At 45.0% G+C, this 27571-nt stretch overlaps 1 protein-coding gene across 15 annotated transcripts in view; it reads left to right on the top strand.

The window, feature by feature from the left end:
- The window catches only part of LOC137422867 (interleukin enhancer-binding factor 3), a 350140-nt gene that overhangs the window by 122315 nt on the left and 200254 nt on the right, over positions 1-27571 (top strand). For all 15 annotated transcript variants that reach the window (XR_013622939.1, XM_078775056.1, XM_078775055.1 and 12 more), the window contains 2 exons: positions 1365-1506; positions 9065-9156. Coding sequence is in view for 14 of the 15 variants with exons in the window: in XM_078775056.1 (XP_078631182.1) it covers positions 1365-1506; positions 9065-9156 (234 nt within the window). In the remaining variant the exon portion in view is untranslated. The remainder of the gene's footprint in view (positions 1-1364; positions 1507-9064; positions 9157-27571) is intronic.

Below are 27571 nucleotides of genomic sequence, written 5' to 3'. Positions count from 1 at the left end.
CTTACTCACCGCAGGCAGGTTAGTGGTCTTTCCGTCTTCTACCGACTCCTCTCCGGCCTTGCGCCCCCAGCTCTCTCTGGGCTCTGTCCCCCAAATATTCCTACAGGTCACACAAGATCTGCCTGCAACCCTCTAAGGGTTAAACTGCCAAAATCAAGACTCTCTGCTCACCTTCACTCCTTCATTCCTCTTTTCTCCCGCCTCTGGAACAAACTCTCTTCAATCCCACTCCTCCCTCCAGGTCTTTAAAACGGCTGTTCACCACCATCTCTTATCTTCCCCAATCCAAAACCTTGATCTTTTCTACCCCCGCTAATTTCACCCCATATCCACTTTTTGATGTGCCGACTTCTTTCCTGGAAGTCCTTCGTGTCCTTGCGTTTTATACCTATCCTGCCTCCCTCCCCCCAGGCCCTCTCCCTCCCACACATCTCCCGATGTCCCTGCTCTCAAATGTTGTGTTTGTGTGCTTCCTCCCCTTCTCTCCCCATCTTGTCGACCGCTCCCCTTTTTACATTGCTTGTTTGTTTGATTTGTTTGTTTGATAAATGTTAGCTCTTTCACAAGCCTCGACTCGGTATACGAAAAAAAAGAAAAGAAAAAAAACCCCAAAGATTACAAAGACCCTGAAGACCACGAAGACCCAAAAGACCCCGAAGACCCAAAACACCCCGAAGACCCGGAAGACCCAAAATACCTTGAAGACCCAAATTACCCCAAAGACCCAAAATGCCCTGAAGACCCAAAACCATCAGAAGACCACAAAGACCCTTAAATACCCTGAAGACCCAAAATACCCTGAAGACCCCAAAGACCTAAAAGACCCCGAAGACACAAAACACCCTGAAGATGACAAAGACCCTTAAACACCCTGAAGACCCAAAATACCCTTAAGACCTCAAAGACCCCAAAGACCCAAAACACCCCAAAGACCCAAAATACCCTTGAAGGCCCTAAGGCTCAAAAATACCCTGAAGACCCAAATGTCCCCAAATACCCAAAATACCCTTGAAGGCCCAGAGGACCCAAACGACTCTGAAGACCCAAATGGCCCTGAAGACCCAAAACACCATGAACACCCAAAACACCATGAAGACCCAAAAGACGAAAAGACACCGAAATGGTCAAACATGCCTATCCCTCTGAAACGACGTGTGGTGAGGAACGCCGAGTCACACAAGTTTGACTAATTTGATGAACAAATTATGTTTTACAAGATGAACTTTTCTGCTTGTTTTTTTTTATTTTGGCTCACCTACCTCCGTAGATTATATGGTTTTCTTTTTGTAGTTGGAAGGATGAATATGTGCGTTCTGCCACTGTGATATAATCAGACGCTTTGCTTGTAATGTGTGCTGATGCAGGTGGCGGCACAGGGTAAAGGGAAGTTTGAGGTGAAGGCAAACCCAGATGATGCTGTCATTGAGGTAGCGGCCCTGCATTCAAAGCTTACGATGAACATCACGCTCACTAGCCCTGCTATACAACAATATGTTGAGAACAAAGGTGAGATTACACGTTTGGAGTACATAGCTTTCAGCAATGTATATTTATGTACGTATATGTAAGTTTTGACACCATGTTTTAAGATTCATAATTTTGTTTGTGCTGTTAATTTTCACTACGCTTGGTAGATTTTAGGAAGCAGCTAATTTTTCATTTCTTTATCGTCACAAATTTGATCTCACGTGGCAAACATATCCACCATCTCTTATCAAACAGACATTTTACATATCTCATGAACATTCCCCATCCCATAGCCGTGGACGATGTAAAGGCGTACGAGACGTGAACACAGTTTTTAATATGCTGTTTGGAATAAAGATTTTTTCGTGTTCCGACAAATTCGTCATTTATTACATCAGTAATTCCGTCATTTGCAACATGAACCTTGCTTCCAATCTTTGTGCTTTTGTCGTCGTGACTACACGTTTGGAAGCTAGTGTTCCCTTTTCGATTCGGGCTTTCTAGAATGAAAGGTACGAGTTTTGTTAATCCCGCCATGCAGACAGATGATTACCGTCGTGGTTTTCCTTTTTGTTTTGAAATTTGCCTCATTTAACTGTAGTTAGCTCACAATTGTAATTCAGAAAGAGGAGAGTTTTTTTTTTTTTTTTTTTTCTCTTATTATACTGAATCGAGGCTCGTGAAAGAGCTGAGTTTGAATGAATGCTGTGCACTTGCAATATTATTATATTCTTATCAACATTTGTCTCTATCTTGGAAATTGTATCTTGCAAATTGTATCTTGTAATTTGTATCTTGTAAATTGTATCTTGTAAATTGTATCTTGTAATTTGTATCTTGTAAATTGTATCTTGTAAATTGTATCTTGTAAATTGTATCTTGTAAATTGTATCTTGTAAATTGTATCTTGTAAATTGTATCTTGTAAATTGTATCTTGTAAATTGTATCTTGTAAATTGTATCTTGTAAATTGTATCTTGTAAATTGTATCTTGTCAATTGTATCTTGTCAATTGCATCTTGCCAATTGCATCTTGCCAATTGCATCTTGCCAATTGCATCTTGTCAATTGCATCTTGTCAATTGTATCTTGTAAGCAACTTCCAAAAATTCAGCAACATGGCGTTAGCTTTAAATATGCATAAATATACTTGTAACCACTTTCTAACTGACTTAATTTTATTTCAACCTTTGCTCTCTCTGGTTTAAGTACTGCACTGGTAAAGAAAAGGTGTCGCTGTTCAGCTTCAGTGTGGTTCTGCATCCTTTGCTCATAGTAAGGTCTTCACCCAAGACCAAGCAAGAGGATTGGGTTGTTTATTGGCGAGTTTGCATGGTTTTTTTTCCTTCATGAAAATGCCACACACTTGCCGAATGTGACAGCTGGGGGTAATCGACCAACCAGGTGGTGAGGGAAGAAACCCAGATGTGACGTCTTGCAATCTGTGGTCGATACACCTGTCAGGGGTCTTCTTGTACCCTCCCAGCTATGGCATCCTTGGCCTTTGTCAAAACAGCTCCTTTAACTTTGCTCTGATTATTTATCAAACCTTGCATTCCATTTTTGATTCTGGAGAATAGCGAACTTTTCACAAGTGAAATCCACAGGCATCCCAAATTTCGCTACATGTTATAAAACCTAGATTACTTGCATTTGAAGGAGGATTTGCAACCTCTTCTTCTCATTATTAATCTTTTTCTTCTTCTTCTTCTTCTTCTGTTTTTGTAAGTAATTCATCCGCTGTTGGCACGAATCTCTCCTTTGTTCTGCCACAACGAACGTTCTATTTTTTCTGGCTCTTAACCTTTTCATCGCAAATGTAACTTGGAAGGGACAGAGATTAACGCCTTTTGGTTGAAAATGTTGACGTCGACCAAGTTTTATCCATCTCAAAGGAAGCTGTGATTAAAATTTTATTTTCATTTTTTTTTTCTGCATACAGAATCGAGGCTCGTTTAAGAGCTAACACATTAAACATGAAAACATGCACAGACACATAAAACATACAATGAAGGGAAAAGGTGTGAAACAATACAATACAATGAAGGTGTGAAAACATTTTGTTACCTTGGAGACATGCTGAATGGAGAAGGTGGATCAGACTCGGCAACGGTTGCTGGAGTGAGATGTGCATGGAAGAAGTTTCGGGAACTGAGTGGCGTGCTGACGAGGAGGGGAGTGTCGTTGAAGCTGAAGGGAAAGGTGTATGCTGCATGTGTGAGAAGTGTTATGATTTATTGGAGCGAGACATGAGTAATGAACGTAGAGCAGCAACAACGGCTGGAACGGGTGGAAATGCGAATGGTTCTGTGGATGTGTGGAGTATCGTTGAGAGAGAGGAAGACAAATGATGAATTGCGAAAGATGGTGGGAATAGAGCCTGTGATTGATGCTGTGAATAGGAACAGGTTGAGATGGTTTGGTCATGTGTTGAGGAAGGATGAAAGTGACTGGTTGAGAAGAGTGATGGAAATGAATGTAGAAGGAAGTCGAGGACAGGGAAGACCGAGAAAGACTTGGCTAAAGATGGTCGAAGAAGAAATGCGGGCAAGGGGGTTAACAAGGGGAGATGCAGAAAATAGGGCAAAATGGAGAAGATTGTCATGGGGACCGCAAGGCTAACCCCCGCTCTAGCAGGGAAAATGGCCTTAAAATGCATGTTGTTGAAGGGAGCAGGAGACAAGAGGGGGAGAGAGAGGGAAGCACACAAGCACAACAACAGCAGAGAACAGGGACGTCAGTAGATCTGTGGAAGGGAGAGGGCTAGGGGAGGCGGGAGGGGTACAACGTAAAAGCAAATGAACGCTACAAGGAATTTCAGGAGAGAAGTTGGGGATTGAAAAATGCGGATTTTGGGTGCTTTAACGGGTATAGAAAAGATCAAGGTTTTGGATGGGGGAAGATAAGAGATGGTGGTGAACAGCTGTTTTAAAGACCTGGAGGGAGGAGCATGATTGAAGAAAATGTGGGAGATTTTTCCAGAGGCAGGAGAAAAGAGGAATGAAAGAGTGAAGGTGAGCAGAGAGTCTTGATTTTGGCAGTTTCACCAGAAGAGGGTTGCTGGCAGATCTTGTGCATCCTGCAGGAATATTTGGGGGACAGAGCACAAACAGAGCAGGGGGAGCAAGGCTGGAGAGGATTCGGTAGAAGACAGAAAGACCACCAATCTGCCTGTGGTGAGAGAGAGAAAGGCCCTCAGAATCATCTTTATCGCGGGAGATTCCAATACAAACAACAACATGCATTTTATGGCCATTTTCCCTGCTGGAGCTAGATTTTTCCCTGCCCTTATGTAGTTGTAATTGTCATGGTTCTCTTTTTTGAGGCAATGTTTTTATGGCCGGATGCCCTTCCTGACGCCAACCCTCTTAGTCGCCACTTACGACAAGCAGGGATACGGTGTACCTATTCTAACCAGGTTACACACCGGGAGCTGGAGATACCAATGATTCTGAATACTTTGGTTTCAACCGCGTGAAACCGAGCTTGGTGTGAGGCAGAGCACCAGCTGAGAAGAGAGAGCAGTATTCCATTGAGCTGCGGATGAAAGCTTTGTATGTGGTGAGGAGCTCAGAAGTTCGCAGAAAGGACTTTGCACGACGGAGAATGCCCAGTCGGCGACTGGCTTTGGAGGCCAGCTTGGAAATGTGGTTTTCCCAGGAAAGATCGTGGCAGATAGTGAGACCCAAAAGCTTGAGTGACAGAACTTCTTTGAGAGGATTGATGAGAAATTAGAAGGGAGGGTTGTCCAGACGGTCTTTTCGGAGAGACAAGGTGAGATTGTGAGATTTGTCAGGATTGAAAGACATGTTCCACTTGTTTGACCAGTTTATTTTCTCCATGTCTGCAGAGAGTGAAGAGGCTGCAGCCTGCCAATCCGAAGGTTGAGATATGGAGTGGCAGAGAGTGGAGTCATCAGCAAAGAGATGGAGAGGATTTTCCAGAGAGTCGGAGAGATCATTCATGAAGACCAGAAAAATCACAGGGCCCAGAACACTGCCTTGGGGAACTCCAGCCTGAACAGGAAGGGGAGATGAGAGAAATTCATTCAGGGCCACACGTTTTTTTTTTTGTTTTTTTTTTTATACAGAGTCGAGGCTCGTGAAAGAGCTAACATTTATCAAACAGACAAATCAAACAAACAAGCAAACAAAGTATATCAAAAGGGGAGCAGTCGACAAGATGGGGAGAGAAGGGGAGGAAGCACACAAACACAACATTTGAGAGCAGGGACATCGGGAGATGTGTGGGAGGGAGAGGGCCTGGGGGGAGGCAGGATAGGTATAAAACGAAAGGATACCAAGGACTTCCAGGAAAGAAGACAAAAGTCACCTCAAAAAAGTGGATTTGGGGTGAAATTAGCAGGGGTAGAAAAGATCAAGGTTTTGGATTGGGGAAGATAAGAGATGGTGGTGAACAGCCGTTTTAAAGACCTGGAGACAGGAGTGGGATTGAAGAGAGTGAGGGAGTTTGTTCCAGAGGTGGGAGAAAAGAGGAATGAAGGAGTGAAGGTGAGCAGAGAGTCTTGATTTTGGCAGTTTAACCATAAGAGGGTTGCAGGCAGATCTTGTGCGACCTGCAGGAATATTTGGGGGACAGAGCCCAGAGAGAGCTGGGGGAGCAAGGCCGGAGAGGAGTCGTTAGAAGACGGAAAGACCACCAACCTGCCTGCGGTGAGTAAGTGAAAGGCCCTCGAAGATAGTGTCATCGCGGGAGATTCCAATGATTCTGAACGCTTTGGTTTCAACAGCGTGAAGACGAGCTAGGTGTGAGGCAGGAGCACCAGCCCAGAGGGGAGAGCAGTATTCCATTGAGCTGCGGATCAAAGCCTTGTATGTGGTGAGGAGCTCAGGTGTGCCAAGGAAGGACTTCGCACGACGGAGGATGGCCAGTCGGCGACTGGCTTTGGAGGCCAGCTTGGAAATGTGGTTTTCCCAGGAAAGATCATGGCAGATAGTGAGACCCAAAAGCTTGAGTGACAGAACCTCTTGGAGAGGATTATTCAGAAAGTAGATGGGAGGGTTGTCCAGTCGGTCTTTTCGGAGAGACATCGTAAGAGTGTGAGATTTGTCAGGATTGAAAGACATGTTCCACTTGTTTGCCCAGTCTGTGATTTTGTCCAGGTCTGCAGAGAGTGAGGAGGCTGCAGACTGCCGATCTGAGGGATGAGGAATGGAGCGGCAGAGAGTGGAGTCATCAGCAAAGAGATAGAGAGGATTTTCAAGAGAGTCAGAGAGATCATTGATGAAGACCAGAAAAAGCACAGGGCCCAGAACACTGCCTTGGGGAACTCCAGCCTGAACAGGAAGAGGAGATGAGAGAAACCCATTCAGGGCCACACGTTGACTACGACGAGAGAGGAAGTCCGCCAGCCATGCGTGGAGATTTCCATGGATACCAAAGGAGTAGAGTTTGGTGAGCAGAGCGGGGTGCCAGACCGTATCGAAGGCACGTGATATGTCGAGGGAAACAGCCCTGATTTCCTGTTTGGCATTGAAGACCTCCATCCATTGTTGAGACACCAGAAGCAGCATGTCCAGAGTCGTATGACCTGGTCTGGATCCAAATTGATGATCCGAGATATAGCCATTGGAGAAGTGGAAGGATTTGATGTCAGAAGCGATGATGGATTCCATGACCTTGCTGATTGGTGTTTAGTTGCAAGGATCTGTTTTAGCATCTTTTTTCTGTAAAGTGGTCATGTTGGCTGATTTTCAAGCAGATGGCAGATGACCTTGAGCAAAAGAAAGGGTGAAGAGGACAGAGAGAGGGTGAGATCGAGTGGCAGAGCAGGATTTTCGGACCTTTGGGCTGATGCCATCTGGTCTAGTTGCAGGAAGGGAGACAAAAATCAGGAAGGATTAGTTTACGAAGGCAAAAATAATGCATCTGTGCAACCCATGCCATTCAAGTGGAGATCATGCAATTTTGTAATGGAAAAAAAATGTAACTCGGAATTTCCAAATTACCTTTTTCTTTTTGACCCTTATTTGATCTTAAATTTTGAAAGGTTGCTGCTATGCAGGCTGGCAACTGGTGGAGCATTTACATGGGCCAAGTCGATTCCTCATTATTGTCGAGAGCAGGCTAATCAATACGCGGATGTAATCGACCCCATCTATTAACCAGAACAAGCTGCGTAGTTTGTCTGGATCATTACCACTTATATTATATATACATTACCACTTATATTATATATACATTACATTATTATAATGTATATTATATATATACATTATATACATTACCACTTTATAGCCTGGTGTTGGGCTAGCGGTTAGGGTGCCAGCTTAGGATCCCAGGATCCTGGGTTTGAATCCCGGTCAATCGCTGAATTAACGCCAGGGGGGTTGACTCAGCCTGTCATCCTTCCGAGGTCGGCTAATTGAGTACCAGTTCACTGGTAATTCCCTGTTTGTCGTAAAAGGTGACAAACAGGGTTGGCGGCAGTAAGGGCATCCGGCCGTAAAACATTGCTTCAAAAAGGGGACCAACAAAAACAACAACAACCACGGTGCCCGAAAAAGGCCAACCCCTACTTTGCGGGGAAAAATGGCCTCTAAAGGTGTTTTTTTTTGTTGTTTTAATATTACCACTCACTGAAAACATTTTTATTTGAAGGTGACCTTACAGGTTCTGTTTTGGGTAACCATTTATTTTGCCATAATGAATGGTTGGGAAAGACCGGTGGTCTCTCAAAGCAGATGAAGGAAGTCGTAAAATACGCATTCAAAATGTTGGCGTGGTTTTTCGAAACGTACTGATTGGAATTGGAAAATTTATTACAAATTCATGGATTTGATGAATTATTAATTCGAACGATGAAATTTGTCATACTTTTGGTTGGATTTCCTTTTATTTCTAAGAGGTGAAGCCTCCAAGATTCCTTTTTGTCACATTTTAATTCGTCGTGAGCCTCGTCTGTCGAGTCAAGATGTCCTTGATTCTTTACCCAGATGGTGACGATTTTGTTTTTTGCTCAGGGACTGATTGGTCTGTGGCGGGGGCGATCGGGGTACTTCACAAATATGCCAGAGCATCTTTGCCTTGTGTGTCATGGCGAAACCATCAAATCAGCACGAGCAGCCTTTACCTTGTTGGATCGATCCCAGAACTTTCTGTGGTGTCTGCTTATATTGAATGCAATCATTGCATACCAAATTGCCTTGGCGATGAAAATGGGAATGAAAACTGCATTGGTAAAAAGTGGAATTCATTGCAGACTTTTGCTAATTTTACTCATTCATCTCTTCTCAAGCCGATACTATGAGGTTGTTTGCTTCACACTGAAGTTTCGGTTATTTCCCAACACGTTTACAATGATTTGTATGACCGGTAAACTTTGTTTTTTTTAAATTCAAAATTGAGAACAAGAAAGAAAGAAAAACACAGAAGGAAGCAATTTGATTCAAAATTGGTTGCCATCGTATTTTCGTTTTGTTGAGTAATAATAAAATGAAACTTGTAACAATAAATTTCTGCCTCATTGCTGAAACTGGTATTTCACCTGGCACTTGTACCTTTTCTTGTCCCATCCCTGGAACCCTTTCCCCGACCCACACTTTCTTGATGACTGCCCATGCTTGTCATCGTCCAGACGCAGACATGACACCCTTGCCAACAGATGTTTTGGATGAAAGGAAATGTTTGAACGCTTTGGCAGAGATTCGTCACATCAAATGGTTTCAGGTTCGCCCTAAATTTTCCTCCACTGCCCCTCCCCCCATTTTTGCATTTTTCCAAAATGACTTTCTGCTTGGTAAGTCATAACAAACAGTTCACATAATAATAAGGTATATGTGATCACTCGATTATCCTTGATAATGACTATGTTGTAATGGCTTCTATTGTTTTGTTACCTTTGCAGTAAAAGCCGATCATATTTCCATATATTACATCTATAATAATAAATGTGAGCGTGTGTCACCCAGCCAGTCAGTCAGTCTGTCTCCTCCATAACTCCAAAACCAAAAAACCTAGCGCCCCAAAATGTTGCATGTGTACGAAGGGAACTCCAAGGGAGCGCATGGATGAAAACTGGGTGTTTGTGTAAATTAAAACACCCATTTTGAAGATAATTAACATGCTTATTAAATCAATACAAAAAACAGGCTTACCCTTGGTCAGCACATGTTCAACTCACAGGAGTCTTAACCTGCCCATTTTGTTTTGGCCGAATTTTTTTTTTGTAGACAAAGTCTAGGCTCGTGGAAGAGCAACAAAGAATAAAGTAGAACGGCACTCGGGTAGAGAGCATACCTCCACCAGGCTGACCATTTTATGTTTTGTATCCCACTGATAGACCGTGTTGAAGAACAATTTTGTGTACATAGACAAGGCCATGAACACTTGGAAATATTTTAATAACACTGGGAAAAATACTCATTTGGTTGCAGCAGAAATACATTATAGAACTCACAGCAAAGGATTCACAGCACAGGACCCCAGTCGGAAATGACCTTTCTTCCTCGATTGAGCGAACTTAGCTTAATTTTATATCATTCAGAACAATAGGGGAATTGATGATTGGGTCTTCACAGGAGGAGGGGGTAGGGGGGAGGAGATCGGGGGCCGAGGGATTCCGATAAGGGGTTTAGGGAGGGGTAGATGTGAGTGACGGGGTAGTCTTCTTGGCGCCATGAGGATTTGCTTTCCATTGTACTCGAGGTTGCCCCAAGAGCAAAAGGGCCTAATGCATACCAATTCAGGGTGTGGTCACATTCTGTCTCCATGCGCACTTGCCAGTTTGATAAAGATCAAACTCACAGATGTCCAGTGGTTGCTCAAACTGCACGTTTTGAGAATCCATTTGATCTTAAAAGAAATATGATTTAACTGTTGGCTCTACAGATGGGATGCCGGTGGACGGACACGATCGAATGCATTACTCCCTGGTGGGAGTAACAAACAGACAGCACCTTCGGTGGCAGATGTAAAGATGCCATGCCTTGAAACCACAGTGACCTCCCTCAGACATCTCTCGGAGTAAAGGCAGCTTTTAGAAAAGCACAGTTTGTGTCTGTGCCAAAAACTCCGCCCATTTGACAGCCCATGCCTTCCCCCATCTTCTCAAGTGTCACAAGCATCACTTATACATGTATGTATATGCAGACTTGGCATTTAATATGGAATATTTTTTTGGTGGGGGTGAACTTACTTTTCAAGATGACTTAGAACCAAAAGTTCATTGGAATTATGTTGAAATTATTCTAGATTTTGTTAATGTGACCTTTAAAAGAAACAAAAACCACATTTGCCATTTCGAAGCAAATAAATTGATCCTTGAAAGTGATGTAAACTGATATCGTACTCAATTCACGGACAGTACTGTGTTAAACTTCTGGACGTTTTCCAGAAGTATCTCTTTATTTTGCACATTAGCCAAAAAAAATTTCAACAAAAACAAAAGCTAAATTATGACTGGGATTACGGACAGTAAAATTACAGTTCAGTACTTCGTGTAACCCCCACGAGCATTCAGGAGACGATAGCCTGCTTGAACCAGTCGTTGGTTGACTCGCCTTCTGGATACAGGCACATTTGTCAGTTGCTGCCACTCATCCCTAAGCCGATTAGCTGACTTGGTACGGCCATTGCGGACTTACCGTTGCAGCTGGCGATCATCCCTCCTTGTGGTTCTGTGGGGACGTCCTGGCCTCGGTATTGGAGTAGGGACACCCCTCTGAGCATTTCGTTTCAGGATCTTGACACCTGACCTTGAGCGATGCCATACTGCCGAGCAATAGCACGCTCTTTCATGCCGTAATTTCGTAAAGCCACCACTCCATGACAAACAGCTTGTCGAGTTGACGGACCATCTCCAGAGGAAGCGGCAATAACTTTTGGAGACGTGCAGCAGTTGTTTTCCACTAATACAGAATGCAACAACCCTTGTATACCCGACTGTGAAGCCAATCGTCAAATGTACCTGTCCTTACATTTTGTCACGCCACCTGTGATATTATCCTGTTATTGCTGCGAAAGACGATCAGTGACATGGTTCTTTCAACAAAGACATCACCGAAGGGTAAAAGAAACTCACCAGATTGATATGCCAAGTCTGTATATTTATATATATATACAGACTTGGCATTTAATATGGAATATTATTTTTTTCTTGACTTGGGTTTCCTTTCTGAACTCAGTATATCAATCTGGTGAGTTTATTTTACCCTTCGGTGATGTCTTTGTTGAAAGAATCATGTCACTGATTGTCTTTCGCAGCAAGAAGTCAATAACAGGATTATATCACAGGTGGCGTGACAAAATGTAAGGACAGGTACATTTGACGATTGGCTTCACAATCGGGTATATAACGGTTGTTGCATTCTGTATTAGTGGAAAACAACTGCTGTACGTCTACAAAAGTTATTGCCTCTTCCTCTGGAGATGGTCCGTCAACTTGACAATGCTGTTTGTCATGGAGTGGTGGCTTTACGAAATTCTGGCATGAAACCGCGTGCTATTGCTCGGCAGTATGGCATCACTCAAGGTCAGGTGTCAAAGATCCTGAAATGAAATGCTCAGAGGTGTGTCCCTACTCCAATACCGAGGCCAGGACGTCCACGCAGAACCACAAGGAGAGATGATCGCCAGCTGCACCGGTTAGTCTGCAATGGCCGTACCAAGTCAGCTAATCGGCTTAGGGCTGAGTGGCAGCAACTGACAAATGTGCCTGTATCCAGAAGGCTAGTCAACCAACGACTGGTTCAAGCAGGCTATCGTGCCGGGCATCCCCTGAGAAAGCCACGCCTGACCAGACAACACAGCCAGCACCGATTGCAGTGGGCCAGAGAGCACCGTCAATGGCAGCCAGGACACTGGAATCACGTGACCTTCAGTGACGAGTCTAGATTTCTGGTCTATCTTCAAGATGGCCGTGTCCGAGTGCGCAGACAAGTGCATGAAGCCCACAACGAGATTGTATAGTGCCGAGAGTCCAAGCTGGAGGTGGTGGGGTGACCGTTTGGGCTGCTTTTCATGCAGGGGGAAAAACTGACCTGGTTGTTCTGAATGGAAACCTGAACCAGTTCAAGTACAGGGTCATTCTGGAAGAAACATTGCTTACATTTGCTCGTGCAGCCTTTCGAGGAAACTTTGTCTTCCAAGATGACAATGCACGGCCTCATCGTGCTCGCATGATCCAACACTTTCTTGCTGACCGTGGTGTAGAGCATATGGAGTGGCCTGCCATGTCCCCGGATATGAATCCGATAGAGAACTTGTGGGCAGAATTAACGCATCAAATCGACAACTTGGACCAGCAGCCTACCTCTGTGCGTGAATTGCAGCAGACTATTGTCACTGCTTGGCAAGCGATTCCTGTCCAAACCTTGGCAAATCTCGTGAACAGCATGCCTCAACGTGTACGTGCTCTCCTGAATGCTCGTGGGGGTTACACAAAGTACTGAACTGTAATTTTATTGTCCGTAATCCCAGTCATAATTTAGCTTTTGTTTTTGTTGAAATTTTTTTTGGCTAATGTGCAAAATAAAGAGATAGTTCTGGAAAACGTACAGAAGTTTAACACAGTACTGTCCGTGAATTGAGTTCGATATCAGTTTACATCACTTTCAAGGATCAATTTATTTGCTTCGAAATGTCAACTGTGGTTTTTGTTTCTTTTAAAGGTCACATTAACAAAATCTAGAATAATTTCAACATAATTCCAATGAACTTTTGGTTCTAAGTCATCTTGAAAAGTAAGTTCACCTCCCCAAAAAAATATTCCATATTAAATGCCGTCTGTTTTCTATATATATATATATATATAGTCGCGGATCCTGGGTTCGTCGACGTACTAAGGGGGGGGTTATGCCCTGTTCCCCCTCGAACTCCGGTTCCACTGAGGCCGCCGACCGTGAGCGACTAAACTCGTGATTGACGGATTGCTAAGCAATTCCGATCGCCAACCTCGCAGCCACGCGCCAAAGAGTTTGCTGGTCAAATAATCCCAAGTACCTTCAAGACACGTGACCGAAGAGCTCGGGGATCGAACCCTCGCTTTCACACACCTTATTGCGTGCCGAGCGGATTTGCACGGTGTGGAAAGCGGCGTTACCTGACGTAATTTATGGACCTGATTCAAGCCAAATTCGTTCTCGGATGATGCTAGGCCAATGGAGAAAAGACGTACCCGAACAGGTTTGAAAGTAACACAAAATGTACAGCCTTTTATTTTGGAGGCACCGAGAAACAGTGACGAAGATGCACCTTATCAATTCTTACCTAATAATAAACCCTACAGGCGTCTTCACACTTTCACACACTGGTTATTCTCGTCCCGATGGTGCTTCGCAGGGACTGACTCGAAAGTGGCCACGTGGTGTGCGCAGTTCGATCCTCGATCCGGATGTGCAGCCTGGATGAGGTAAGGTCCGAAGGACAAACCGCCGTCTCAAAGTCGGCACGTACGAACTTCAGCACAGGTTGGACAAGCAAGAGGCGTCGGCAAAGCACAAATGCAAGTGGAGTGTCGAAGCAAAATGCAAGAATCCAGAGCAAGAGCGTCGTCTGGTGTAGCAAAATGCAAGAGAGGGTCGTCGACGAAGGACAAAAGCAAGAGGTCCGGGCAAGAGCACAAAGGCAAGAGCAGTGTCGTCAACGAAGGACAAAGGCAAGAGCAGGAGTCCTCGGCGATTCAAAATCCACGAGCATGAGCTGATGATGGGCATCGGTGAAGTCCAAAAGGGCAAGAGAAACAAAAATGCGATGGACGGGGGTTTTATCAGACCCCAAAAGCCTCCAGAATTTCCACAGCCTCCCATTGGCTGAGGTTGGTCATGTGCTGGCCTTCAATCCTTCCTTCTACCAGGAAGGTTTCAGTTTTCCTTCCCCCTTTCTTTCGGGGAAGTTTCACGGCCCATTGGTTGCTTGCTGCTGCAGTGTCCCCGACCCGTCATTGGTCACGTGGGCCTGTTCTTTTGGCCACGCCTTCCTGCTCATTAGAAATGGCTTCCCTGAACCACACGAAGGTTTGAAATCCTGCCTACTCTCAACGCATATTTGGTCTTGATTACTACACAGTGGGAAGGGGCTAATCTTTACATTCAATAAGAAATAACTAACTACTGCAGGCTACATGTTGTCGTGCAATTAACTATAGGGGGTTTGCCTTTATGGCAAAACCACAACAATATATATATACATATATATATATATATATATATATATATATATATTTATATATTTATATATATATATATAATTATTTATATATATATATATATATATATATATATACATACATACATACATACATACATACATACATACATACATACATACATACATACATACATACATACAGTGGAACCTTGACTTACGAGTTTAATTCGTTCTGTGACCGAGCTCGTAACTCAATTTGCTCGTTTCTCAAATCAAATTTCCCCATTAAAATGCATTGAAATGCTATTAATCCGTTCCAGCCCGCCAAAAACCACACCAATTTTTTTTTAAATATGCAGTATATATAAAAATATCTCGCGCTTTATATTTCACCTGTATGCAGCATACAAGTTGGCAGGATGGCCTGGACTGGAGGTACGCACACTTGACTCTAAACTGTCCAGCCTGGGTTTGAATCCCGACCCAGCTATAACCTGTCATGTCGGTGTTTCACAGGCAGGGTGATTCATCAATGTGTGTACCGCTAAACTGGGCGCCCCGTTTGCGTCCCATTAGTTGTTGGATGTTAAGGATCTCACCGTGTCTTCCACAAAGAGAAGGCGAGCTATCGCCGGCACTCTGAACAAGTTGTGGCCTGGCATGCTCTTCTCCTCTGCCGTTATATACGTCCTCCTCGGCATCTTTTTCCAGAAGAGCCCTGTCTCGTCACAGTTGAAGATTTGCTGGGGGATGTATCGTTCGGCTTCTATCAGTTCGGCAAAAGTTATAATAAAATCTTCAGCTGCCTTCACATCTGCCTCACCAAGTCGACAACACGCACACCTCGCTCATGTTTTTCGACGATTGCGTGTTTTATATCCAAGCACATCATCCTCTTCTTCTTCTCAGTACTGCCCTTGGCACTCAATTACTTAGAACCCATGGTTAAAACTAAGAAATTTTCCAAAATAACCAACATGCGAAAACAAAACAGCAGCGATATACGGCAGAGATGCTTGCACGGCAAGATAACCACGTGACCGGAACCCACCTGGTGGCGGCTGGCGTAAGCTCCAAAATAACCAACATGCGAAAACAAAACAGCAGCGATATACGGCAGATATGCTTGCAAGGCAAGATAACCACGTGACCGGAACCCACCTGGTGGCGGCTGGCGTAAGCTCCAAAATAACCAACATGCGAAAACAAAACAGCAGCGATATACGGCAGATATGCTTGCACGGCAAGATAACCACGTGACCGGAACCCACCTGGTGGCGGGTGGCGTAAGCTCGTAACTCAGATCTCGGCTCGCATCTCAAAGCAATAAACCGCCCGAGCGACGGCTCGTATCTCGGAAAACTCGTAAGTTGGTGCACTCGTAAGTCAAGGTTCCACTGTATATATATATATATTGTTACGGACCGCGGATAAGGATGTTGATTTGCCGAGCGGATGGCACCGCGGCCGAACAGTTACCCCGACTAACCCGATTCCCGAACGTTGGCCGGATCGCGCCACAGATATTCAATAGGGAAAAGACAAAGGCGACACGGATGTGAAGAAGAAGAAGAAGAAGAAGACAAAAAGGTTGGAAATACTACTAAATTTATTCCTGCTATTTACATGCTCAAAAGTAACCAAGGAAGAAGGAAAGATAAGAAAATAATTTACAGAAGATATTAGACACAGTGCAACGCTAGCTTATACAAACTTAATTAACCCAGGGACAAGACACACAGAACAAACTCACGTACACAAAAGGATGGAAAGGCAGGAGGTGCAACAGATCCTTGCAACTACAGACCAATCAGCCTGCTCCCAATTATCAGCAAAGTCATGGAATCCATCATTGCTTCGGATATGAAATCTTTCCTCTTCTCCAATGGCTTGATCTCTGATCATCAATTTGGTTTCAGACCAGGTCACTCTACTCTGGACATGCTGCTTCTGCTGTCTCAACAATGGATGGAGGTCCTCAATGCCAAACAGGAAATCAGAGCTGTCTCCCTTGACATATCACGGGCCTTTGATACGGTCTGGCACCCAGCTCTGCTCACCAAACTCTCCTCCTATGGTATCCATGGAAATCTCCATGCATGGCTTGTGGACTTCCTCTCTGGTCGTAGTCAACGTGTGGCCCTGAATGGATTTCTCTCATCTCCCCTTCCTGTTCAGGCTGGAGTTCCCCAAGGAAGTGTGCTGGGCCCTGTGCTTTTTCTGGTCTTTATCAATGATCTCTCCGACTCTCTGGAAAATCCTCTCTATCTCTTTGCTGATGACTCCACTCTCTGCCGCTCCATTCCTCTTCCCTCAGATCGGCAGTCTTCAGCCTCCTCACTCTCTGAAGACCTGGACAAAATCACAGACTGGTCAAACAAGTGGAACATGTCTTTCAATCCTGACAAATCTCACTCTCTTACTATGTCTCTCCGAAAAGATCGACTGGACAACCCTCCCATCTACTTTCTCAACAATCCTCTCCAAGAAGTTCTGTCACTCAAGCTTTTGGGTCTCACTATCTGCCATGATCTTTCTTGGGAAAACCACATTTCCAAGCTGGCCTCCAAAGCCAGTCGCCGACTGGGCATCCTCCGTCGTGCGAAGTCCTTCCTCGGCACACCTGAGCTCCTCACCACATACAAGGCTTTCATCCGCAGCTCAATGGAATACTGTTCTCCCCTATGGGCTGGTGCTCCTGCCTCACACCTGGCTCGGCTCCACGCTGTTGAATCCAAAGCTTTCAAAATCATTGGAATCTCCCGCGATGAAGCTATCTCTGAGGGCCTTTCACTCACTCACCGCAGGCAGGTAGGTGGCCTTTCTGTCTTCTACCGACTCCTCTCCGGCCTTGCTCCCCCAGCTCTCTCTGTGCTCTGTCCCCCCAAATGTTCCTACAGGTCGCACAAGATCTGCCAGCAACCCTCTGATGGTTAAACTGCCGAAATCTCGGCTCTCTGCTCACCTTCACTCTTTCATTCCTCTTTTCTCCCGCCTGTGGAACAAACTCCCACACTCCCTTCAATCCCTCTCCTCCCTCCAGGTCTTTAAAACAGCTGTTCACCACCATCTCTTATCTTCCCCCATCCATAACATTGATCTTTTCTACCCCCACTAATTCACCCCAGATCCACCTTGTTTGAAATTCCAACTTCTTTCCTGGAAATCCTGGCAGTGTCCATATGTTTATACCTCTCCCACCCCCCCCCCCCCCCTTCACATGCCTCCCCCCCCTTCACATGCCTCCCCCCAAAGCCCTCTCCCTCCCACAGATCTCTCGATGTCTCCATGTCTCTCGGTCCCTGCTCTCAAATGTTGTGTTTGTGTCCTTCCCCCTCTCTCCCCATCTTGTCTACCGCTCCCGATGTTATTTGTTTTATGTGTCTGTTTGTCTTTCTGTGTGATTAATGTTCGCTCTTTCACGAGCCTCGATCTTGTATACAAAAAAAAAAAAAAAAAAAAAAAAAGAAAAGGTGGATGGCTGGAGGGAGAGGAAGGTCCAACGGGTCCTGCAGCACGATCGGCGCGTTTCACAGCCTCCGCTCCTTCGCGGCCCTGCTCAAAACCGCTGTCCAGGCCCCAAGTGGCTGTTGTTGCTGCTGTGGCTGCTCCTCCTGCTGCGGCTGTGTGGACGTCGCGTGCTCTTTTCAGGACTCGTCTCTCTTTTGGTCCAACAACTTGCACGTCTCCCTGTCCAACCACTCAACGCAACCACAACGCATGTCTCCCTGTCCAACTTCTCCTCACCACCGACAACCACTCGGCTCTTGCGCTCGCGCTTTTATATGCCTCAGGCGATCAAGCCGCCGGCCTTCAGGACACGCCCATCGGTGTGCTCACCTCCGCCCTGGTTGGTCGCGCGACCCTCTGGCTCCGCCCTTGATGACGACGGGCGGGTACGCCCTTCTTCCCCGACCCGAGCACATGTTCAATGGTGGTTTTGGAGGGGATGTAATTGGCAATTGAGGCTTGGCAATGACGAAAGGGGAAATGGAGGTTTTGGGAATGGGAATGAAGAATGAAGGGAATCTATCTTATTTCACTTGGTGCAATGGAGTGTCATCTTAATGGAAGACAAGGCCTTACCATAATACACAGAATAAAGATATAACTATTGAACAGGGGTATCTATGATTGGCTGACGTGATTGTTTATGACCTAATTATGGGACGCCCTTTGACCTTTATACAACACTGGAGTGAGGAGGGTCCAGAATAAAGCAATAATAATAAAAAACACAATAAAAAAAACACAATCCTCATATTCACAACAATATGTATGTGTGTATGTATGCATGTATGTATGTATGTATGTATGTATGTATGTATATGTATGTATGCATATGTGGGATTCCGATCCCGGTCCTCGCCCTCCGATGTCGCCTCGAGTCCAGTTCTTGAAGAAGTAACAGGTTTATTGAAGGAACCAAGCACAGCTGTGGAGACACCTTAAGATGGTCGCCAGAGTCGATGCGCCTTCAAAACGGTTGAAAATCTACTACGAAGGGCCTTCTTGAAATATAATTCGACCCGTGATCGTTATCATAATTAAATTCAAGGAAAGCATTCCTAAGGTCTATGAAATCACCGCTCATCCCTGTATGTCAACACAGAATGAGGTGATAGAATTAAGCTGTCGGTATAGAACAATACCCAGGACATGAACCACATTACAGTCGTGTTTACTTATCTGTTGCGACGGATGCTGCAATCTCAAGAGATTGGAAAGCACGCAAGTTGACTTTGGCTTGAGTCAGTAGTTTGTGCCAAGCTTAAGAAATTCATGTTCCTATGTATTAAATTTCTCAATTGAGTATCATTCTAATATCATTCTAATGAAAGTACCAGGACATGAATGATAATTAAGTATCACCCCCCCCCCCCCCCCCCTTACCATGCCTCCTCCCCCCAAGCCCTCTCCCTCCCACACTTCTCCCTGCTCTCAAATGTTGTGTTTGTGTGCTTCCCCTTCTCTCCCCATCTTGTCTTTCGCTCCCTCTTTTTATATATTTTGTTTGTCTGGTTGATTTGTTTGTGAAATAAATGTTCGCTCTTTCACGAGCCTCGATTCAGTATACAAAAAAAACAACAAAAAAATTCATTTAAGTATTGTATATTTACCATTGAATAAGACCCTTGGTCTCCACATTTGTCCCTTTTGTTTCTGAAGAACCATGTCGCAGAAACAATTTGATACGAGTAGAATTACAGGAGCCTCTTCGTCCTCGGCAGTGCATCTTCTTATGCCCTTTAGCGCCCGGAGAAGCTTCCGGCTCATCCTTCCTCATCTTGCCATCGTCAACTCCAATCGTAGGACTGAAAACGTAAGACGATGCAAAACCGAGACAAAGCTACACCCGCAATGCTTAATCTAGTGGCGGTAAAATTGTCACCAATCAAACCCTTGTTGCCCGCCTCTCCTTCCTCTGGGTCTCCATGTGGTGACAGCAATTCTTCGCGAGTCAGACCGAAAAGCGAAGTCGTCGGGAATCAGACCCGAGCTAAGAGCTTGTAGAAACCAATAAAGAATAACAGGATCATCCAATTCCTGCACCCCTCCGGGATTTTGAAAACATCACAATCCAATACATCAGTCAATGGGTGGGGAAGAAGGGGAGGAACATACAAAGGGAGCTGAGGGGGGGGGGGGGGAGGGGGTGCATGGATGATTCATTAATTGGTGTCAGAAGAGTGAGGAGGCATCTTGATCTCGTGCAGCAGACAACACCGTCGTTTTTTCTGGGTCCCTTTGGGAGGATTTTTTGGAGAAAGTTTCGCCACACACATAGTTAAAAGAAGCTTCATTACAGAAATTAATAGAATAAAGCCTATGATGGCACTTAAAGCCGTTAGTAACCATTTCAAATTTGTTCCCCCCAATCTTTGAACAGTTTTGATATATCCCAATCGTCCCTACTGGTCCGGTCTACTGTTAAACCCCAACTAACCTTTTTAAATAGATGTCGAGGCTATCTAACAAAAGGACCTCCGGTTATCTCCGAACTCAAGCAGCATGTCCCCATTCCAGTTGTCAAATAAATCTTTCCTACTTGTTAGGATGGTGCAAGTTTATTCTCCCATTGCTGGCCGTACATCTTGTTTCAGTAGTGCTTCGCTCTGTACTAGCGGTGTCTCTATCATGACTAGTAGCAACATCTGCGTGCTGGTGTGCTGGTGGTGTGCAACATGGTGTGCTGGGGTTGTTTGGCACCCTGGGTGAGTGCAGGTGTTCCCTGAGCAGCCTATTGGTGTTGTGTCTCTGAGGATATCCACCTGCCATTTGTAGCATCTTTGTTGCTGAAAAACAAAAACCTTCGGACAACAGCAACAATTAGAATTTTTCAAGCATCTAATAAAAACCATTATACCAACGATTATTTTAAACAAACCAATTTTCTCTCTCTCCTTCAGCCACTACAAAAGGTACAGCTCTCACAACCAACCTCTACAATCCCAAGGCATCATACCACAGAGACAACCTCTACCATCTTCCCTCCTTTGGGTTGGAATATACACCTGTACACCACAATTTCAATCTTCCAGAGCAGAACATCCCATACATCTCAAAATGCTTTGTTCAACCAATCACCTCTCTGATCTTCAATGTCTATCTCTTCTCACATCGACACCGTTTACAAACCGTCAGAGTTCCCGCTGCTGATACCATTTGCCATAGTCACCGCAATCCCAATTACCAGCAGCACAACAAATACTAAGACGTCATCACCTGCTGACACTGGCCTGATCAAAAAATACTCGGCCACTTCTGGTGCTCGGGAACCTACATACACTTACTACAAGAATCAATTTGTCCCACCGTTGTATGTTCATCTGCTCTTGTGAAAATTATTTATAGGGGACATACCAAATGTTCCCCGAATGCGCTTTTTATTGTGAGGCAGTTGCAGGAGAAGTACATGGAGAAGAGGAAGAAGTTGTTTCTTGGGTTTGTTGATCTGGAGAAAGCATTCGATAGGGTTCCACGTGAAGTAGTGACATGGGCATTGAGGAAGTTAGGAGTGGAGGAATGGTTGATCAGAGTGGTGATGGCAATGTACAAAAGAGCACGCACAGCTGTAAGGACGAAGGACGGGAACAGTGGTGAGTTTGAGGTGAAGGTGGGAGTGCATCAGGGGTCGGTACTAGGTCCACTACTATTTGTAGCTGTGATGGAGGTGGTGGCTCGGAACGTAAAGGAGGGTATACCGTGGGAGTTGTTGTATGCAGATGATCTGGTGTTGATTGCAGAAAGTATGGATGGACTGAAGGAGAAGATGAACAAGTGGAAGGAATGTATGGAGACAAAAGGTCTGAAGGTGAATATCGGAAAAACGAAGGTGATGGCAAGTGGTAAAGCATGTGGTGAGGTGGAAAGAACTGGGAAGTGGCCGTGTGCTGTGTGCAGGAAGGGTGTCGGAGTGAATTCCATTCAATGTACAATGTGCGCTGAGTGGGTTCATCAAAAATGTAGTGGTCTGAGAGGGTCATTAACCAATGTGGCAGCTACATCAAGTTTTTTGTCAAACCTCGACTCTGATTCTGCAACTGGACCAGACGGCATCAGCCCACGGGTCCTAAAATCCTGCTCTGCCGCTCTATCTCACCCTCTCTCTGTTCTTTTCACCCTATCTTTTGCTCAAGGTCATCTGCCAGCATCCTGGAAATCAGCTAACATTACCGCTTTACACAAAAAAGGTGCAAAAACAGATCCTTGCAACTACAGACCAATCAGCCTGCTCCCAATTATCAGCAAAGTCATGGAATCCATCATTGCTTCGGAAATGAAATCTTTCCTCTTCTCCAATGGCTAGATCTCTGATCATCAATTTGGTTTCAGACCAGGTCACTCTACTCTACACATGCTGCTTCTGCTGTCTCAACAATGGATGGAGGTCCTCAATGCCAAACAGGAAATCAGAGCTGTCTCCCTTGACATATCACGGGCCTTTGATACGGTCTGGCACCCAGCTCTGCTCACCAAACTCTCCTCCTATGGTATCCATGGAAATCTCCATGCATGGCTTGCGGACTTCCTCTCTGGTCGTAGTCAACGTGTGGCCCTGAATGGATTTCTCTCATCTCCCCTTCCTGTTCAGGCTGGAGTTCCCCAAGGAAGTGTGCTGGGCCCTGTGCTTTTTCTGGTCTTTATCAATGATCTCTCCGACTCTCTGGAAAATCCTCTCTATCTCTTTGCTGATGACTCCACTCTCTGCCACTCCATTCCTCTTCCCTCAGATCGGCAGTCTGCAGCCTCCTCACTCTCTGAAGACCTGGACAAAATCACAGACTGGTCTAACAAGTGGAACATGTCTTTCAATCCTGACAAATCTCACTCTCTTACTATGTCTCTCCGAAAAGATCGACTGGACAACCCTCCCATCTACTTTCTCAACAATCCTCTCCAAGAAGTTCTGTCGCTCAAGCTTTTGGGTCTCACTATCTGCCATGATCTTTCTTGGGAAAACCACATTTCCAAGCTGGCCTCCAAAGCCAGTCGCCGACTGGGCATCCTCCGCCGTGCGAAGTCCTTCCTCGGCACACCTGAGTTCCTCACCACATACAAGGCTTTCATCCGCAGCTCAATGGAATACTGTTCTCCCCTATGGGCTGGTGCTCCTGCCTCACACCTGGCTCGGCTTCACGCTGTTGAATCCAAAGCTTTCAAAATCATTGGAATCTCCCGCGATGAAGCTATCTCTGAGGGCCTTTCACTCACCGCAGGCAGGTAGGTGGTCTTTCTGTCTTCTACCGACTCCTCTCCAGCCTTGCTCCCCCAGCTCTCTCTGTGCTCTGTCCCCCAAATATTCCTACAGGTCGCACAAGATCTGCCAGCAACCCTCTGATGGTTAAACTGCCGAAATCTCGGCTCTCTGCTCACCTTCACTCTTTCATTCCTCTTTTCTCCCACCTCTGGAACAAACTCCCACACTCCCTTCAATCCCTCTCCTCCCTCCAGGTCTTTAAAACAGCTGTTCACCACCATCTCTTATCTTCCCCCATCCAAAACCTTGATCTTTTCTACCCCCACTAATTCACCCCAGATCCACCTTGTTTGAAATTCCAACTTCTTTCCTGGAAATCCTGGCAGTGTCCATATGTTTATACCTATCCCACCCCCCCCCCCCTGCACATGCCTCCCCCCCAAAGCCCTCTCCCTCCCACAGATCTCTCGATGTCTCCATGTCTCTCGGTCCCTGCTCTCAAATGTTGTGTTTGTGTCCTTCCCCCTCTCTCCCCATCTTGTCTACCGCTCCCATGTTATTTGTTTTATGTGTCTGTTTGTCTTTCTGTGTGATTAATGTTCTCTCTTTCACGAGCCTCGATCTTGTATACAAAAAAAAAAAAAAAAAAAAAAAAAGGTGTGCACAGAGGGAGCTGCAGATGGAGGAAATGTTGAGTTGGATCTTGGAGACGGCGTGAAGCTGGAAGGTGTGAAAACATTTTGTTACCTAGGAGACATGCTGAATGGAGAAGGTGGATCAGACTCGGCAGCGGTTGCTCGAGTGAGATGTGCATGGAAGAAGTTTCGGGAACTGAGTGGCGTGCTGACGAGGAGGGGAGTGTCGTTGAAGCTGAAGGGAAAGCTGTATGCTGCATGTGTGAGAAGTGTTATGATTTATGGGAGCGAGACATAGGTAATGAACGTAGAGCAGCAACGAAGGCTGGAAAGGGTGGAAATGCGAATGGTTCGGTGGATGTGCGGAGTATCGTTGAGAGAGAGGAAGACAAATGATGAATTGCGAAAGATGATGGGAATAGAGCCTGTGATGGATGCTGTGAAGAGAAACAGGTTGAGATGGTTTGGTCATGTGTTGAGGAAGGATGAAAGTGACTGGTTGAGAAGAGTGATGGAAATGAATGTAGAAGGAAGTAGAGGACGGGGAAGACCGAGAAAGACTTGGCTGAAGATGGTCGAAGAAGAAATGCGGGCAAAGGGGTTAACAAGGAGAGATGCAGAAAATAGGGCAATATGGAGAAGATTGTCATGGGGACCGCAAGGCTAACCCCCGCTCTAGCAAGGAAAATGGCCTTAAAATGCCTGTTGTTGTTGTTGTTGTATACCAAATGTTCCCCGACAATTCACAGCAGGTGACTCGACCACCTCCTATCTGTTGTGGTCCAACAGGTGACCCGACAGACGAGCAGACAAACAACAACGACAACCACCTTTAGAGGCCATTTTTCCCCACAGAGCGGGGGTTGGCCTTTTTGGGGCACCGTGGTCCCCTTTTTGAAGCAATGTTTTATAGCCGGATGCCCTTCCTGCCGCCAACGCTGTTAGTCGCCTCTTGCAACACGCATGGAATTACCAGTGAACTGGTACTCAATTTGCTGACCTTGGAAGGATGACAGGCTGAGTCAACCCCCGTGGTGTTAATTCAGCGATCGACCGGGATTCAAACCCAGGATCCTAGGATCCCAAGGCAGCACCCTAACCACTAAGCCGACAGCAGGCTTACCCAAAAGACACCGAAGACCCAAAATACACCAAAGACTCCGAAGACCCAAAAGACTCCGAAGACCCAAAAGACTCCGAAGACCCCAAATACCCCAAAGACCCAAAAACCCAAAATACCCAAAACACCCCAAAGACACAAAATACCCTTAAAAGCCCAGAGAATCCAAAATACCCTGAAGCCCCAAAAGGCCCTGAAGACCCAAAACACCATGAAGACCCAAAAGACACGGAAATGGTCAAATATGCCTGTCCCTCTGAAACGACGTGCGGTGAGGCACGTGGAATGCGCCGAGTCACGCAAGTGTAACTAATAGACAAGATGCAACCGATGTTCAAACAGCACGTAATTAATAGACATCTAGTCACACGGCTTCATGGTAGGACGTACGGACGGACCGTGTTTTTCGGTTTTATTTTGCCCTCCTTATCGGAACAGTGATGTCAAATTTGTTGTCATTGCTATATACTCAAGAAATTTCGACAGACAAACAGACAAGGGCAAACCCTAACGTATTGACAGGAAGGTCTTACAGATGCCCATTCGATCCAGACTGTCGATTCTGCCTGCAGGGACACACCTGTCACACACCTGTCACACACCTGTCACCTGACGCACCTGTCCGCGTCCTCTTTGAGATTCGTGTTCCACCACCAATGTTCAAAATCTCATTTGAACATTTTGAGATTTCAATCACAGGCCAAGCGTTTTGATCACAGATCGACACTAATACTCCAACATGCCACCTGATCTCTACTCGCATTGTTCTTATATAATTTTATATTTCAAACTTGCATTTCTATAAAAATGAGAATAAGGAAACGCGCCTCACATAACCACCTGGCTTCCACTTGGGTCTTGCTTTCAGCATATCATGCACCTGTTCCATCATGCACCTGTTCACCATGCATCTGTTCACCATGCACCTGTTCACCATGCACCTGTTTCACCAATTATCCCTTGCTTACGCAATGCTTTGATGACCGGTTCAATGCCCTTGTCGGCCCCTGGTCGTAATTTATTGTCTTACATTTGATCGGGACACGCCTCCCCCTAATATCCAATGGTGTGTCCCTTTAGTCCGGCCGAACCGTCGATACCTACAGCACAACATTGCATTCTGACAAAATCCAAATTTATATGTATCAGAAATCCATGAGCAAAGAGTACTCTGCTAAGTCCGTGTAAGATCCCTTACAAATTTGCCTAATTTTACTCCCAAAGGCATATCATTACTTTCTATTTGGTGAACCTTCTACCCATAGATAGTATTGTATCCTTATGTGGTCATTTTCATAAAATCTGTCCATCAATTTTTGTCCATTAATTTTTAGAAACACAGACTGATTAATTAATTTAATAATTAATTTTAAATTAATTTTACTAATTAATTAATTATTTAATTAGTAAAATTATTTAAATTAATTAACACAGACTAACCCCCACTCCAGCAGGGAAAAATGGCCTCAAAACGATCATTCATTCATTCATTCATTCAACACAAACTAATTAATTTTTTAGAAACTGCATTCCCAATATCTGCATTCAATTTTATTCTCTTCCTTTTATTCTCTTACTTTTATGGAAATATTTTATGGAAATTCACTTTTAAATCAATGTAAGTTCTCCATCGATCATGTCCAACCTTTAACATTCCACGAATCCTGTAACACTTCCATGCAGAAATCCGTGTTCCACCAATATCTAACTTCGTGGTTGGCTGTATGAACACGGCCCAATTCAAATTACTTCATCCTTGTCACACACTTTGAGCACCATTTTGTTTAATGCTCACAAAATTTTACTATTAACTATCCCATTCAACCATTTTTTCCCAATTTTGGTCACAATTTTCCAATGTCAAGGAATCCGTTTTGTCCTTCCCCCACCAACTATTCTTAGGAACACTGGAAACATCTTTCCACAAGTTTTAAGTGTCCCAAATTTACATATTATTTTGCTACATTAATTACATTTACCCTTTACATGTTCACATCTCAACCCAATCGGAAAACATGTGAACTACCCCTAATATCTGTCTGTACCCACAACATGGTTGTATAGATTTTACAAAATCCAATTTTACATGTGTCCGGACCCCTTTTTGTCCCACTTGGAGGATCAACCTGTTTTATCCTCATGAAAACATCTTCAACCATCTGCACAGCGTCTCTGGCTGGGGCGATGGGAGAAACGAGCACGCTCTTCGTTTCACTGCAAGGTGCCATTTTTGGCGTTGATGACACAATCTTCTCCTGTACATCAATAACTGGCAAATGGAATGTGGTCTTCTAATTTTGCTTCAGAGGAGAGTGCAACATTCTATGTAAGATTCGGACTTCTTACTGTTTTCCTTTCTTTGAGGTGACATCGGTTTTGTGTTCATGCTGGAGGAGGAGTGCAAAGGCGTTGGTGTCGTCCTTTTGCGCAGCAATGTGAAGTGCAGACAGTCGCACCTTCCCTTTCGTGTCACTTTCCATCAGGAGACTCACAACCTCCTGATGACCCTGCTGAAGAGCCACTGCCAATGGTGTGAAACCA

The sequence above is a fragment of the Myxine glutinosa genome, chromosome 3, assembly GCF_964187855.1.
Source record: "Myxine glutinosa chromosome 3, kmMyxGlut1.1, whole genome shotgun sequence".
Classification (NCBI taxonomy): domain Eukaryota; kingdom Metazoa; phylum Chordata; class Myxini; order Myxiniformes; family Myxinidae; genus Myxine; species Myxine glutinosa.
This window is presented reverse-complemented; position numbering and strand designations above follow the sequence as displayed.